General features: G+C 40.7%; 1 protein-coding gene across 1 annotated transcript in view; it reads right to left on the bottom strand.

Annotated features, from left to right (window-relative positions):
• ak5 (adenylate kinase 5) overlaps positions 1 to 17,665 on the bottom strand; it is a 113,963-nt gene that overhangs the window by 20,687 nt on the left and 75,611 nt on the right. Inside the window, 2 exon segments of the mRNA XM_051952919.1 lie at positions 8,065 to 8,109; positions 14,601 to 14,649. Coding sequence (XP_051808879.1) covers positions 8,065 to 8,109; positions 14,601 to 14,649 — 94 coding nt within the window.

The raw sequence follows: 17,665 nt of genomic DNA, 5'->3' as shown, positions 1-17,665 counted from the left end.
CAGATTTTTCAATTCTGACTGTCACTAATCACCAAACACTAGAGACTGATATTACTTTAATCCTCCTGTTGTCCTCATTTACAGGCACCAAAAATATAGTTTCCTTGCCTGAAAAAAATCCAAAAATTCAGAAAAAAAATCCCCCAAATTTCTGAAAATTTGCATAAACTTCAGGAAGAAAATTCCAAAAATTCCTTAAAAGTTTCCCTTAAAAGTGTTATTTTTAAAAAAAATCCTCCAAATTTGGCAAGAAAATTCTTGTGAATACTTTAAAAAAAAGAATAAAAATCTTCCAAAAAAATCCTAAAAATGTCTAAAATGATTCCATATATCAGTAAAACTTCAGAAGAGCTGGAAGGAACATTCACATCAAAATCAACCAAAATCCAGCGAAATTTGCTGGATTTTGGTAGATTTTCTTTGTAAATGTTCTTAAGAAACATTTTTGAACATTTCTTTTTTCCACCAAAAAATGTTCCCAAAAATGTTGAAAATGTGGACATCAGAAGTTTCACTGTGAAAATAGATATATTTTTTTTCACATTTTGAAAAAACCTTCAGGAAGAAAATTCCAATAATTCCTTAAAAGTTTACTTTAAAGGTGTTATTTAAAAAAAAAAAAAAAAACCCAAATTTGGCAAGAAAATTCTTCTAAATATTTTCAAAAGAGTAAAAATTTTCCAAAAAAATCCTAGAAATATCTGAAGTGATTAGATATATTTATTAGTAAAGCTTCAAATATTTTCTTTCAGAACATTCCACCCAAAATTCACCAAAATCCGTCAAATTTTACTGGATTTTGTGTCTACCATCTTTTCAGGTGTTTTTAGTCAAAAGCTCCCGAAGTGTGGCCAACCGGATGGTCTGACAAGCGAACAGTTGAAGCAGTTAGCCAAAATACCTCCAAACACATCCTTCTCCAAGTCTTTCTACCCTGTTATTATTAGTGGCATTATAAGACTGTTTTACACTGTGAGGCTAGAAACACTGACATGCATTACCTGGGCTCCTGTGGTCGCTGCTTATTTTAGCAGCATGGCATTTTACTCCAGACTCCACAGTGGATTGCTATGAAATGTTGTGTACACATCAGTGGTGCCCAGAGGAAGAGTCCTGCTGTGCTTGGAGAGCCTTTGAGCTGACGTGTTCACATAAAACCATGCTAACCTATCTTAGCATCTTAGCTACGTGTAGGCTAATGTCGCTTTGCCTTCTCGTTCTGCAGAACATGATGGTCAGGCTGCACCGCTATTATTCTGGTATGAGGGGGAAAAATACACATTTTGACTTGCTTGTATTTCTTTAAATCGAGGTGTCCAACATGCAGCCTAAACCGACCCTGCAGAGGGTCCAATCCGGCCCTCAAAGTGTTAAAATTCCAAAGAAGACATTAACTGCAGATTGTAAATTTAAAAAACTAGAAATTTAAAATGATTTCTGGACCATGACAAGTAAAAGCATAAAGTAAAATACTAGATTGTTTATTGTTCTTTTGTCGTCTTGTGCCTCATTTTTTATATTTGATCTATTTTTCCATCATGTTTTTTGACAGATTGTCATTTGTCTCATGTTTTTGCTGTTTTGTTTCTCGCTTTTGTTGGTTTGTGTTTCCTTTTTGTCTCATTTTTGTCATGGTGTGTCCTTTTTTTGTATCGTTTGTGTCATTTGTCCACTTTTTTGGTCGCTTTGTGTCTCGTTTTTGTAATATTTTGTCTCATTTTTTCATTTTTGTCAGGTATTGACTACTCACCTGGACAGAAAGCCCTACCCAAAGGTATTTGATTGACAGCTCAGCCCATCAAGTAAAAGCAAAGACAAAAGGAAAAAATCAAAGGGAAAAGCAAAGACAACATTTACCTTTATATTTCCATATTTTTTAATTTATATTTTTTATTTATTTATCTTTTTATTTAAACATTTATTTCCTTTTTTAAAACAGATTTATCCTTCATTATGGCACTCCTGTGATTCCATACCATGTATCTTCATAAAGCATGCTGTTATTGTTGTTATCTCCTCTAAAAGCACTAGCAGACTGACATTTTCCTGTTTTTAGAGAAGTGTCTGTTGGACGGATTGCTTTGACATTTTTGCACAAACACTAATGTCCCCCCTGAGGATCTCGCTATCGTCAGGTGATTTTTCATTTTAATTAGTCGCTGAACCTGTGAAACAAACGCCTGCATGCTTTAAAAGCTTGCAGACTGAACTGAGATGGTCATTAAGTGCTGCGACCTTCCACAACTGCTGCCGTCACTGCCCACTCAGAGTCTGGTTTTGTCTATAAAATGGACACTGGAGGGCTTGTTTGCATTTTTATTTGCTAAATTTCACAAGTTGATTACGTGATTATCTGCGATATCAGGTAATTTTCTGTGGATAACTGAATAATCAACTCAATGTGGAGAAACCCCCACTGAATCCCCCACATGTCTGTAACTGCTGGTTAATTGCATCCTTGAAGTTTTCCAGTTAGGGCCACTAAGTGCTAAATTACCATTGTTGTCTCACGTACCAGCAGCAGGATTTCCATTATTTAAATGTAAGACTGATTACGAGGGTAAAGGGGTAATTTTCTGCAGAGATGGGGAAATAAAATGAGATGGAGGTGAGAGAGCTCAGCAGGATGTAGAGAGAAGACAGAAATGGAGAGAAAATGACAAGTAAAACCTCACATTAGCATTTTCCTTACTGAGGCAGCGCTGCAGAACACGGCTCTAACATTTCCTCCAGTTTTAGAAATGTGCTGGATGGTTAAACCCACTTTACATCCGCTGAAGCTTCTCTCTACCAACTTTTAATTGAAGTAGTTTGAGAACTTCAGTACATATGCAGTCGGGTTTTATCAACTTTAAAATGAGGAGTCAACACAATTCACGACTAACATTTTTAAATTGAATTACCTGCTATAATACTGCCTGTTTTCTTTAGAAACTGTTTCATGCTCGTAAACATGCAAAAAGAAAGTTTACATCCCCACATCATGATGCTGCCATCATCGTGCTTCACATCATGACGCTGCCACCACCATGCTTCACGTCATGAGGCCGCCACCACCGTGTTTCAATCATGATGCCGCCACCACCATGCTTCACGTCATGAGGCCGCCACCACCGTGCTTCACGTCATGATGCCGCCACCACCGTGTTTCAATCATGATGCCGCCACCACCATGCTTCACGTCATGACGCCGCCTCCACCGTGCTTCACGTCATGACGCTGCCACCACCGTGCTTCACGTCATGATGCCGCCTCCACCGTGCTTCACGTCATGACGCCGCCGCCACCGTGCTTCACGTCATGACGCTGCCACCACCGTGCTTCACGTCATGATGCCGCCTCCACCGTGCTTCAATCATGATGCCGCCACCACCATGCTTCACGTCATGAGGCCGCCACCACCGTGCTTCACGTCATAATGCCGCCACCACCGTGTTTCAATCATGATGCCGCCATCACCGTGCTTCACGTCATGATGACGCCACCACCGTGCTTCACGTCATGACGCCGCCGCCACCGTGTTTCAATCATGATGCCGCCACCACCATGCTTCACGTCATGACGCCGCCTCCACCGTGTTTCAATCATGATGCCGCCATCACCGTGCTTCACGTCATGACGCTGCCACCACCATGCTTCACGTCATGAGGCCGCCACCACCGTGTTTCAATCATGATGCCGCCACCACCATGCTTCACGTCATGACGCCGCCTCCACCGTGCTTCACGTCATGACGCCGCCGCCACCGTGCTTCACGTCATGACGCTGCCACCACCGTGCTTCACGTCATGATGACGCCACCACCGTGCTTCACGTCATGACGCCGCCGCCACCGTGTTTCAATCATGATGCCGCCACCACCATGCTTCACGTCATGACGCCGCCTCCACCGTGTTTCAATCATGATGCCGCCATCACCGTGCTTCACGTCATGACGCTGCCACCACCATGCTTCACGTCATGAGGCCGCCACCACCGTGTTTCAATCATGATGCCGCCACCACCATGCTTCACGTCATGACGCCGCCTCCACCGTGCTTCACGTCATGACGCCGCCGCCACCGTGCTTCACGTCATGACGCTGCCACCACCGTGCTTCACGTCATGATGACGCCACCACCGTGCTTCACGTCATGACGCCGCCGCCACCGTGTTTCAATCATGATGCCGCCACCACCATGCTTCACGTCATGATGCCGCCACCACCGTGTTTCAATCATGATGCCGCCACCACCGTGCTTCACGTCATGACGCTGCCACCACCGTGCTTCACGTCATGATGACGCCACCACCGTGCTTCACGTCATGACGCTGCCACCACCATGCTTCACGTCATGAGGCCGCCACCACCGTGTTTCAATCATGATGCCGCCTCCACCGTGCTTCACGTCATGACGCCGCCGCCACCGTGCTTCACGTCATGACGCTGCCACCACCGTGCTTCACGTCATGATGCCGCCTCCGCCGTGCTTCACGTCATGACGCCGCCTCCGCCGTGCTTCACGTCATGACGCCGCCGCCGCCGTGCTTCACGTCATGACGCCGCCGCCGCCGTGCTTCACGTCATGACGCCGCCGCCGCCGTGCTTCACGTCATGACGCCGCCGCCGCCGTGCTTCACGTCATGACGCCGCCGCCACCGTGCTTCACGTCATGATGCCGCCGCCACCGTGCTTATAGTGGACATGGTGTGTTTGTGATGATGTGCAGTGTCTAGTCTGATGACCAAAAACATAAATTTTGGTCTCATCAGACTGAAGAACCTTCTTTCATTTGACTTCAGAGTCTCCCACATACCTTCTGGTCAGTGGTACCAGATCTCACGATTGAAACAAGAAACCATCTCTATGGAAACGAGCCTAAAAAAGCCCAACAGCTGAACTGCCACTTTGTGTAAATGAGAGGTGCCTTGATAACAGAATAAATCTATGATTATATGAGCAATCAACATAAAAAAACTTTAATAAGTCTAAAATTTGTCTCCCGACACCTTGATGATCCTCTGACAGTAATGTTCAGATGTTAAATAGACGTCTTGTAACTGAGTCTGAGCCGTTCTTCACCCGATAAGAGACCAGAGTCTGACAGATAACCTCCCCTGAAGCTGCAGCATCAGTGAGGATGGTTGATAAAACAGCGAGTGGAGGAGACAAGGTTGGCGAGAGGACAGGAACATTATTTATTTAGAAACCAAGAGTCATCGTGCTGAGTCAATAAGATTCCAGTCGGCTGACGAAGAAAGTAAACTCACCGTACAGGACAGATTCACTTTATAGGTACTGGACAAAAACTGTTAACTTCTCCATTATATTGAGTTTTCATGCGTGCAGGTGATTAAAGGTTTGGCAGCAATCAGAGGAGAATGAATTGAGATAAATTTAAACCAGAAGGAATATAATGATGCCACACTGGAGTCTTATCAGCCGAGACAAACACGATGACACACGAAATCTGAACTCCAGCACCCCTTCTGCTGCCGGTAAATCCCACTTCCTGTTGTATTGCACTGACACCACCATCACAAATGATTGAAAACAGAATAAAGTGTTAGCCGGAGTGGCCTTCCTCTCATTATGTGGGATAAAATCTGCTCAGGAGTCCTGGTGACAGTCGTTACAGCGAACATGCTGGTGACATTTTTCTCCAATTATCTGCTGAGGAAAAGCTCGACGCCTGTTCTCCGATATTCAGACAAACTGGTGGAGGCTGAGATCAGGGAGGATTTGTCGTATTAGTCTCCATGAAAAGGGGGTTTAACACTGATACGTGTAACTCACAGGGGTGTGACAGAGTGCTGATTAAATCATCTTTTAATGGCCGCATCTGTAGTGTTTTTCAGTGACTGCAGAGTTAACGATGGCTGATGGAGACTTTCTCGTTAGCCTTATTTTTTCCTGTCTTGTCTCCAGTTAACAGACAGAGCTATGCTGCCTCCTGACTCTCACTGAATACCAATTGAAGACAAAAAAAAATAAGAGAATCTCTTCCTCTAGAGGTCAGATGGAACACCAGTGTTTGTGTTTTTCTACACTGGGAGATGTCTGACTTGAATCCTGTTTGGAAACTGGAAGTTAAAACCATCAAATCTGCTAAAGATGGTAAATATCTCAAAATAATCAGCTTCAATACGACAGAAAAAGGAGGCATCTTTGTCACAAACGGTCCTGTTTGTGATTCTTTTGTACTGAACATGTTTGATTATCTTGATTTCTTTATTTTTGTGTCATGCACACAAAACCAACCCTCAACCCTCATGGGTGTACAAGACACCAAGATAAGAAAAGATTCATCCCGGAGGAAATTATTTTTTCCAGAGTACAACACAATAAACAAAAGTTAGTGGAATATACACAGTTGCACAATGGTTAGTAGTGAAAAACAAATAATAAATCAAAGTGTCTCAGTGTGTTAAGAGTTTAGCAAATTTAAGAATGAAAATAAATAAGAAAAATACAATAAAATAAGGGGCTGCACAGTGGAATTAGTGGTTAGCACTTTGGCCTTGCAGCAAGAAGATCCCCAGTTCGAATCCCGGCCTGGGATCTTTCTGCATGGAGTTTGCATGTTCTCCCTGTGCATGCGTGGGTTTTCTCCGGGTACTCCGGCTTCCTCCCACAGTCCAAAAACATGCTGAGGTTAATTGGTTACTCTAAATTGCCCGTAGGTGTGATTGTGTGTCTGTATATGTAGCCCTGTGACAGACTGGTGACCTGTCCAGGGTGTCCCCTGCCTTCACCTGAATCAGCTGGGATAGACTCCAGCACCCCCCCATGACCCGAGTGAGGATAAAGCGGTGTATAGAGGATGGATGGATGGATGGACAATAAAAAAGAAAACATAACACGAGTACAAGATATAAAGTGTATACTAATATACATGAATGTATGTGATTTCCCCTGGCGTGTGGAGCAATAAAGGATTATCTTATCTAACATTGTAGCAATACATCCAGAACACACAATATTCTGCTGCTCAGTTTTCAAACTAAATACGTTTCCTTCTATCCAGAAATTCTGCCATGAAAACGGTTCCTCGTCTAAAACAGAACTCCAGTTTTTCATGGTCATCCAACCAACAGAAATCAGCTTGAACAGAAGACTTTTAACTGAAACGTACCTCTCTGATATCTTCATATGCAAACAGAAAATTAACCTCATTCTCTACTTCACCTAAATTAAACAGCAAACGGAGTCTCTGGAGCAGCTTTAAACCTCCCGGTCTCTGCAGCTTATGGTTCCTGAGTGGATCCGTGTTTCCCTAAATTCTACTTCGCATCATTTTCCACCCTGTATCTGTCCTTTATAAGACAATAAGTTCCTAATTTTGCTTTATACCAAAAGACCATTTTTCTCTAAACCTAAGAAAGTTTTTCCTCCTCATCTCCTGAATAAAGATTTTCTTTTCTTTTTTATGAGGCATTGGTTATTGTTTGACTGGGATCTTAATGTTTCTCTTTTCTCTCACTTTATGTCCTGTATATATAAAAAAAGAAGCTATAAATTAAATTTGGGGAAAAGAAGACGGCAGAAGACAAATTCTACGTAATAAAATCCAGATTAAAACTGCTAAACGGGTATTCAAACAGTCTGCAGCTACTTCAACAATCAATCAGTTGGACTCATTTTTAGAGCATTTTCAACGCCAAACAGAGAACAATTAATCATTAAAATAAGCAAAGAATAATGAAAACACTTGGTAGTCAGTAAAATGTGTTCCAGCACTGATAAAAAAAGAACCGTTAAAATGTCATGAAACTCAGTCTGAACACCTGTTTTGTAGTTGAAGTTTTGAATGCAGAACTAGAACAGTGAGTTTCACATTTCCCACCACTGCTGTCATCTCCACATAATGAATAAATAAATGTTTCATACGATGACATGAAACGCTCCTGAACACAGACGTTCATCTGCACCGTGAGTCAGTGTTAATATGAATGAGGTCAGTTTAACTAACAGCCTGTTAACACTCAGCAGCTGCTCATTATCAGGCTGTGTGTTTCCAGCTCTTCTTAATGAGCTGTGTGTGTGCGTGTGTGTGTGTGTGATGAAGGTCTGCATGTACGCACCCATCATGAAGATGACCTTTGGCTTCTTCTGTTCTGTGCAATAACCTGTCAAAGAGAAGGAAATTACATGTAAACTCATGGTGTAGCACAGACACTTTTAATTATCACAACTTTCAGGCCTCATTGTGAACCCAAGGCTGACCTAAGACGCCCTTGTGGTAGAAATGTAGTTTTTGGAACTTGTTAACGTGCCCATGTAGTGTTTTTTTTTATATGCTTGAAGACACATCATGAGTAAAATAAATGGCTAACACTATAGCTGAGTATCTCCAGCTCAAAAACACAGATTCAGACTTCCACAGTTTCACACATCACACAATTAAACAAGAAAAAGAGAGAACAGTCCTCCTCCAAGGCTGCTCATTCCTCCATGTGGCATTGTGAGAAACGCAGCATTTGTTAATTAGTTATTGATGATCAGAAATCACAGCAACATAAAATGTGTCTATTTAATATATAAAAGTGACCTTGCTCTGAGCACAGGCGTGTGTTATTAATGTGTACGTTATGTACGGATACTGAATCACGTGACCTAAATATGTAGCGGGCGGCGGGAATTGGTGGGACTCAGAAACACCCCCACAGTTTGATCAGCTGTTCCTTGGATCATTTCTGATGGATAAGTCCTGATAAGTCCTCAGAGGTGGATTTGTAGTAGGATCACAATCAGCTGATGTAGTGTTCACTTGTTGTCATGGTTACAGTGATGCCATCTGGCAGTGATACAGAAATCTTTAACAAATCCATGTTTGTCCAAAATTATTAGAAATTTTCCATAACTTGCTCAATAAATCCTTTTTTCCTGTTCAGTTGGTCCAAAACAAATTCGGCATCTAGGACGGCTTAGAAGGGTTCCAAAAATGACTAAAAACAATAAAACCACGTCCAAAATCACTCCAATTTAAACTCATAAAATAAGTATGTTCTCAAAATGTTGTTAAAATATGTCTAAAATAATCCTAAATATGTGCAAAAATGAATACAAATTACTCAAATTAGTCCAGAACTTGCTCAGAAAATCCTCCTGAACTGTTCAAACCCTGTCCAACAGGAGTTAATTCTCTAGGATGGCTGAGAAGGGTTTAAAAATGACTAAAAATGGGTTCAAAATAACTCTAAGATGTCTTCAAACTATTATAATGTTCAATAATTAGAATAGCAATCCTATATATACAATATGTACACTGACTTCTATGAGTCCTTGAGCTACTTTGAAACTTTCTTTCCTCTGAAGCTGAATGATGTTTGTTCCGTGGAGCCCACAGTGTAATGAATGAGGAGATTTATGTCCTCACAACACGAGTAATACAAACAAACACACGTACACGGAGAAATGATTTACATTCCTTCATCTTTTACAGCCCGACTGTTTACGAGCTGTTTGCGAAATGATTAAATGATTGATATTATTTGTGCAATCTTGCTCTCTCGGGGGAATGAGGAATTTCAGGCATGTTAATGTGCTGCTTGGTGCATAAAAAGAGCTCTAATCTGACTTTACTATTCATTTAAATGACTATGCCGAAATAAAACGGGTCAAGTTAAAAACATGACATCAAGCATGAATTTAAATAAACGTAATTCCTCTTTTAGAACCATAAACAACCCCGATTTGCTTGTTAAGGAAGCTATTTGGTTCTAAAATTGCATTAAGAACATTATCTATCCTGTTAGTTGCTCCTTTCTTTACTGGTCCTCCAGGAGTTTACTGGGAATGAAACTGTGATGTCTGGAATCACAGAATGCCATAACAAAAAGTAAATAAATAAATAAAAGAAATAAATGTGTAAATATAAAGAGGGATAAATAAAATAATAAATAAAAAAATAAATGTTTAAAAAATAAGGAAATAAATGTGTCAATATAAAAATGAATAAATAAAAAATAAATAAATGAATAAAAAAATCTGGAAATATAAAGTTAATTTTTGCACATTTATTTCCTTAATTTTCAGTTTATTCTTTTGTGTATTCCTCTTTATATTTATACATTTATTTAGTTATTTTTCAATAGATTTATTTTTATTTATTCTTTTATTAACTCCTCTTAATATTTATACATGTATTTCTTTATTTTTCAATTTTATTTTTTCTTCTTTATATGTACACCTTTATTTCATTTTTTATATTTTTGCATTTATTCCTCTTTATATTTACACATTTATTGCTTTATTTTTTAAGATTTATTTTTTAAAATTTTTTCCTCTTTATATGTACACATTTATTTCCTTATTTTTGAATATTTTTCTTTTTATTCCTCTTTATATTTACACATTTATTTCCTTAATTTTAAGAGATTTATTTTTTCTGTATTCCCTTTTATATTTACACATCTATGTCCTTTTTTTTTTTTTTTTAAAGGATTTATCTTTTATTATGGCACTCCTGTGATTCCATACCCTACAGCACGTTGCCTACTGACATGTTTCAGGCATGTAAACGGAGCATCATGTCACCACAATCTGTTTCATGCAAAATATTTTCAAATCTATACGGAAATTAAAGCTACGTCTCCATCTGTGTTTTCCTTCTACAACACGACTAAACTCAGTAAAAAACAGATGCCGTTGTTTCATGATGAGCTTACACAAAGGGTTAAAGCTGCACCTCTCAACTTTTCATCTTAATTCACGTCAGTTTGACTCATCCTGTTAACATTTCCCGCTCGGTGTTTCCAGGGAGAAATCCTCTTTTTCCGACAGCAGCACCTGCGGTTTGTTTAGAAGAAACAGAAGCTGCGTCCTTCTTATTTATCACAAAGTAAACACAGATGGCTCGGTTTAAAAGACGGGAGCATAGCCTCTGGATAACTTGTACCGAGCTAGACTGGATCATTTCAACAGGTTTGCATTTGTTTTTGTGAGTTGTTTCATTATGATTGCAGAACATGTTCACCAGCTGTTTAGATGTGTAGTTTTATTGCACTGTTGACCAATTAAAACCTTGTTCTGCCGATTACTGACAAAAACTAAATGCCACAGCTACATTTTTATACCAATAATAGCAGCAGTGATGACAGTTACACCAGTAATAATAACATTAATATGCATTTATTCACTCATTTGTTTGAATCAGAGCAGCAGGTCAGCAGAAAAAAGGACAAAGGCTCAGTTTGTGCATCTGATCCTTGTAGCCTTTTCTACAGCAGATTTGGATGACAAAATGTAAACCGAGAGAGGTACGATTTGACGATCTCACTGCAGACAAACAGGATTTTATGTCATATATGTGGCTCCAGCAAATTTGCAAGCAACACGCATAAAACACGCCTTAAACACGTGAGGTTTGTCGTCCTCTTTGCTGCTGCAGAAACGTTTTACATTTGATAAATATCAGTGAATGAGCACTGTCCCCTGAAATTAACAGTCAGTGCTGTTGATGCAAACCAACGCTGATAACACACACACACACACACACACACACACACACACACACACACACATACACAGACGGGCGCTGCAGGGAGAAGTTCATTCATCTGGTGGATCGCAGCGACACGACGTTTGGCATTTACTGATGGAACCATTTGTGTTTGGATGAAACGCTGAATGGAAGGAGGAAGGCGAGGACACGTGGTGCGTTTTTGTAACATACAAACGGTGGGTCATTATGTTGTTATGTGAGAGCGGTAGTGGAAAAAACAGCAGGGGGATGACTTGCAGAAGGCAATCTCCTGCCAGGAATCAAGTCGGGATTCGCTGCTCAGGACCCATAAATGGCTGCTATCATCACCGATCATTCCCACATACGGGCCAGTAGGGAAATCCTCCGGCTTCTAGTAGCTCAATAAGTCATTATCAGCCCAATTAAAATGCAGCTGATCCTCAATAAGACACTCACAAAGAGACACGAATCAAATTTAGAGACTAAAGGAGTTGGCGGTTGCGTAAGTGAGCAAACCATCTGACTACAGTTTCAGGTCCGTCTTGGTGCTTTATTATTCTAGCATTGATTAAACGTAAGTCTTGCTTTGGTTTTTGCTTTCCACTTCTGTTTTTGTTCATGTGTGTTTTCAGTCTGTCAGGTTAAGTTTGGGTACCAAAACTACTTGGTTGGCATTAGAAAGGATCACGCTTTTGTTAAAAGTAGGGATTTCCAATATCGGCAAAATATTGGCCTAAAAATGTAATATCGGTCAATATCATCATCATAATGCCTGGATTTCACCGGCATTTACCAACTCATAGAGGGAGGGAGAGTGTGAATTGTTGTTTGAGACAATTAAAATTAAAATAAATATGTAATTTTTCCACAACTTAAGTTGAAATATTTTCTTATTTTGCTCAGACAATGTTTCCATCTGAAAGCCTTGTTGCATCTGAGAATGCATCCAATGGAGCATCACAATAAAATGAGGCATGATGTGTTAATTCCACCACAGGAGATATGAGATTTTACCGAGAATTAGTTAAACAGCCCGCAGATATCGGTATCGGGTGATATCGGAATCGGAAATTGAGAGTTGGACAATATCGGCATATCGGTTATCGGCAAAAACACAATATCGGACATCCTTAGGGGCCGTTTACACGAGGACGCTTGCAGGTGAAAACGGCAAAATATTTCAACAAAACACCCTACCGTTTATACGAGGACGGCGTTTTGGGGGCTTGAAAACGCAAAAATTTGAAACCGGCCTCCAGAGTGGAAAAGTAGAAAACGCTCCACCGTTACGTTTCTGTCTAAACAGCAAAACGCAAAACTTTTCCGAGATCTGACCACGTCGCGTACGCGATTACGTCACATACGTGCTTTGGTTTGCCGGCCGGTACAAGGACGTAAACAAAGATGTGTGATTATTTCCATCCTTCCTACCTTCAAGCAACTCTGGCAGCTCTATGTACACTACAGGAGTCGTATCAACAAACGTACAGAATCTGTACAGATTCCATTCATGAACATTTACCGCGGCAGAGATCCGAAAAGGGAGATAGTAAGCATGCGCGTAGACATGGCGGAGTTTTATCACAGCGCCACCCAGCTGCCTGGCATGCATATCCAATCGAATTCCACACACTATAGAGTCACCGTATATACGCAGATTTCCTTCAAAACCGCTCGTCTAAACGTGAAATGACAAGACGCCACTTTTGCGTTTTCTGTTAGGATGGTCCTCGTGTAAACGGCCCCTTAGTTAAGAGACAACCTTCTGCTATGTTCACATGCCACACTTTCCTGATCCCCATCAGCCAGTCAGAACTGAGCAGCCTCTTGGATGAAGGTGAACTGTCTACAAAGACCTAGAAGAGAAGAAGTTGCTTGTTCCTGAAACTCCTATCATCTCCAATATGTATGTTTACACCTGGGGTTTGACTAGATATGGTATCAGGGTCAATTTCTGTTAATCTGTAATCAGAGTGGATCAGGACATGTCCTCTGGTAGAACATTTCCTTACTGGTCAGTATTTATCGGAATAGAGGAGGTCCTTGACTTACATCGGAGTTCCGTTTATGCGGTGGGACGTGAGTTGATTTTAGCCCTAAGTCGGAACTCCGGTGAAAATGTAAACAACTACGTTACGTGCATCACGATATCGATCAGTTTACGTATTTGTATAACTACAGTTACGACAACAGTCATTAGCTCACACTGAAAAACAACTCGGTGGGAAAATACCAGCCAAAGTGTAAACTGTGTGATTTACACCTGTGAGCCATAATGAAGTTGGTGAATGTAACAAAACCCAATGTGGCGGCAAATGTAAAGAAAGCCGTCTTTTAGCGCTGCGTTTCTACTGTGCAAATGGTATTCATCTGCTCTGCTCTCCAACTAGTTCCACTGAGCCAGTTTCGACGTAACGACAAAACACCGTAGGTCGAGGACGTCGTAAATCGAGGACCTCCTGTAATCTACAATGATGACAGCCATTTCATAAGCTAATGACTTCAACACCTGTGATTTATGTGCCCTAAACTACTCAGCTAGCCAGTTTGTTTGCTTTTGACAGTCTATTGGAAGTTCTGATCAGCTGCATGCCCCAGCAGGTTGTTTTCACCTCGTATGTACATGTATTTAATAGATAGAAGCTGCAATATAATGATGGTAGTCATTTAGCATGGAGAAAACCTTGATAATCTGTGCAGATGCATATAAGAAAAGGCGGTATGAGTCAGTGACATATTGTGGCTGAAATAAATGATCAGAATGTGAAATCTGAAAAGAATCTTTGTTCACATTGTTCTGTGTGCCACTGCCCTTGGTTTTTCACATTCAAATCACAACATGTACAGAAAATAAAGATTATATGGAGTTTAAACGGACACAAAGTCAGCAAAGGACGATCACAGACAATGAATGAAGTGACAAAAGACTGTAAGGAGATCTACGTTGAGCGGGTAAAGAGCCTTATTTCAGTTTATGCTTTCTGTGACAGCTATAGTCGACCTTGAGACCAGCTAGTTTTGTTGTAGGCGACTGGAGATCACAGACTCTGCTCCATTTGTCGATTTTCTCCAATGTGTTTTCATCATTTGGTGTTGGAGTAGTCAGATTAGACATTCTCAACACATCGAAAACTGATTGCTCCATCAACTTACTTTCTGTGGTTCCTTCAGCATCTCCGGTTTCTTCTTCTTCTTCTTCAACCTGCAGACAGAAAGGTTAAGATTTTAGTTTCAGCATATGCTCTTATTTACACTTTTCCTCTCCATATTAAACAATTGGTTTCAGGTATTGCACCTGCTTAAGTCTTTAAATTGAAACTTTCGCAAAACACTGCCGTATGTCCAAAAGCATCGTTCAAAAGTTTGGGGTCACTTCGAAATGTCCTGAATTTGGGGATCGAGAAGCACAGGTTTCAACAGTGGAGCTTTAATCTGAATTCATCAAGAATTTCTAGTAGCAGAAATACTGTAACGACTTGCCAAGACTATCAACAGGAGCAGTTCCCCACTGAAAGGGCAGAGTTTCCTAACCGTTGACTCTTTACAGCTAACCCTCATATCTGGATCATTCCTCTATCCGCCACCTGAGGACCCAGCGGATGGGAGCTGTCATTTCCACAAGCCTCCACCTTAACCCAACATCTGAGGAGACACTGGAGCACTAGATGGGTTGAAAAAGTTGACGATTTCCTCGATCTTGGAGGCTACACCAACGCAGCAAATGATGTAGAAACAAAAATATGGGTGTCTCCAGTTAAAACGACACCAAAATGAGAGTGTTCAAGGCGTCAGTGGAATCCATCTCGCTCTATAGAGCCGACTCCTGATCACTAATGAAGACACTCACATAAAGATTTGATGGGACCTATAGCAGAATGTTATGGATGGGGCAAAACATCTCCTGGACATCACACCTCACATCCACGCTGGTCCACCATTATTAGTAGATGTAGACCAGCCCTGGATGGATGTGCAGAGACACAAGGAAGCAGCCGGTCGTTGCTATGGAAACCTGACACGATCAGAAGAGCTGGAAGGAACATTCACAAAAAAATCAACCAAAATCCAGCGAAATTCGCTGGATTTTGGTTGATTTTTTTGTGAATGTTCTTGAAGAAACATTTTTAACATTTGTTTTTTCCACTAAAAAAATGTTCAAAAATTTCCCAAAAATGTTGAAAATGTGGACATCAGAAGTTTCAGTGTTAAAATTAATTTAAAACGGGTCAATTTTGACCCGCAGGACGACACGAGGGTAAAAGGTGTTGGAGAAGGTTGAGCTCTATTTAGACCAGACTAAAAAAAACACAAAAACTGGTTCTTGAAGGAGTTTATGCACGAAGGAATTTGATTCAGTCTCATGTTGAAAGGCTGAATTTTGAAGCATTAAGACTAGAAATATGGCATTTCCACACAGGGTTGGATGGTTGGAGGACTCCCTGATGTCTGTAAATCTGACGTTTAAACCACCTTTGTGTTGTGATTAGCAGCTGTCCGAAGGTGAAAACAGACTTGAGGATTGTTTCTTTTACAAACTATTAGTGACACTTTATAGTAAAATCTTCCTGCATCGACTGTCTGAAAGCATCCTCTGTTATCTCTGTTTTTAACGGATTTAACAGTTAACGCCTCCACCCACGCCGACTTATTGGCTTCTCTCTGCCTCTGAGGGCAGCTGTCTGGATCGACTATAAACACTTGATTTGCGACGTGGTCGGACAGCACGTCTCTCAAAGAAGTTCAGACAGACCATAAACCGGCCCTTAGAGACCAAGACAGTCATGAGGACGCAAAGAGAACCTCCCCTTGAAGAGAGTCAGCCTGAGTGTCGTGTTCATCCTCAGCCTCCTGCAGCAAACACATGGATGGAGCCCGAAAAACTCTCAGCAGCTTCTTCACCCAAATCAAGATTACGGAGCACAAAAGCTGGCTGAAAGATGTTTTCCACTCAAGCACATGAACTGTTTCAGATATTCTGAGAACAGTTTCAGAAGTAATCCCCTCCTCCGAGCCTCCTGGCTGCAGGTTTCCATCATGATCTTCCTCAGCTTCGACCATCTGCATCACTCTGGCACAAACGACCTCCTAACGACTCGAGTGTTTCCACGAGAAGGTCATTAATCCTCGTGATTTAGCAGCCTGGTGAAGGCAGGAACAGGCACGCATGTCGGGGTCTGCATATTTGATGCTCCTAAAGGCTAAAAGTACAAAATTAATGATTTCTCAGAGGTCACGGGTGATGTTTGAAGAATGTGTGTAGAGGAGGATGAGAGCAGAGAGACCTTTACACATTAATTAGTTCGTAGAAGCATGTTTTCTATAAAAAAGGGAGACTGAATTTAGTTGTTTACACTGTGAATCTTTACTATTATTTTACAGATTTTACAACATACTATCCAGTAAAATCACAGAAAAGGAAATATTAGTTTACTCGATGATGTGCAAATAAAACTGAGAAGTTGTGAAATCGTCCAAAGACAGAAAAAAAGCAAACATGGTGCATAAAAACCAGTACGGCACTGGAAAAGGTGGAACTATTACTGACAGAAATGAAGGAGAAATTGAAAAAAAAAAGGCAAATTGAAAAGTTGGGGCCCCAGAACTGACAAAAAACTTCTTTCTAAGGATCTAGAAGTTCGTATCGGCGCATATGACCCCAAAGGTCACAGAAGATCTTGGACTTGCACCATGGAGGCCTCAACAGTAGCATGATATAGATAAATATAAGTATAGGGATGGGAAGATAGTCAACCACAACTCCCTTTTTTAGTTGACTCACCAGGGAATTCAGATAGCAGTATAATTTTCTCACATTTTTAAGGTTAAACTATGAACAAATACAACTTGTAGAATCAGAGCAGCTCACAATGCTTCGCTAACCGTCCACCTCAGCTCCAACCTGAGAGGCTCCAACAGGAACTACAGCTAAGAAATAAATGTGAGCTGTCATGAAAAGCAGTTGGTTAACGCCACATTTTACACTTGTAATTGAGTAGTTTTGATTCTGCAATAAAGTCGATTTGAAAATGAATTGCTTAGATTTGAATTTACTAATTTACCGTCAGAATAACTTGTTGGCTAATTATGTTATCAGGCTGCTTAAAAGTAATCTGTTAAATTTTAAAATCGATCCTAAAACATACTGATAGCCAGTATAAAGAACCTTGCCTCATGTTTGTGTTTAATATTGCTCAGAATGGACTTTTTTTTTAGCTTTG

Source organism: Acanthochromis polyacanthus, chromosome 9 (genome assembly GCF_021347895.1).
Source record: "Acanthochromis polyacanthus isolate Apoly-LR-REF ecotype Palm Island chromosome 9, KAUST_Apoly_ChrSc, whole genome shotgun sequence".
NCBI classification, from domain to species: domain Eukaryota; kingdom Metazoa; phylum Chordata; class Actinopteri; family Pomacentridae; genus Acanthochromis; species Acanthochromis polyacanthus.
This window is presented reverse-complemented; position numbering and strand designations above follow the sequence as displayed.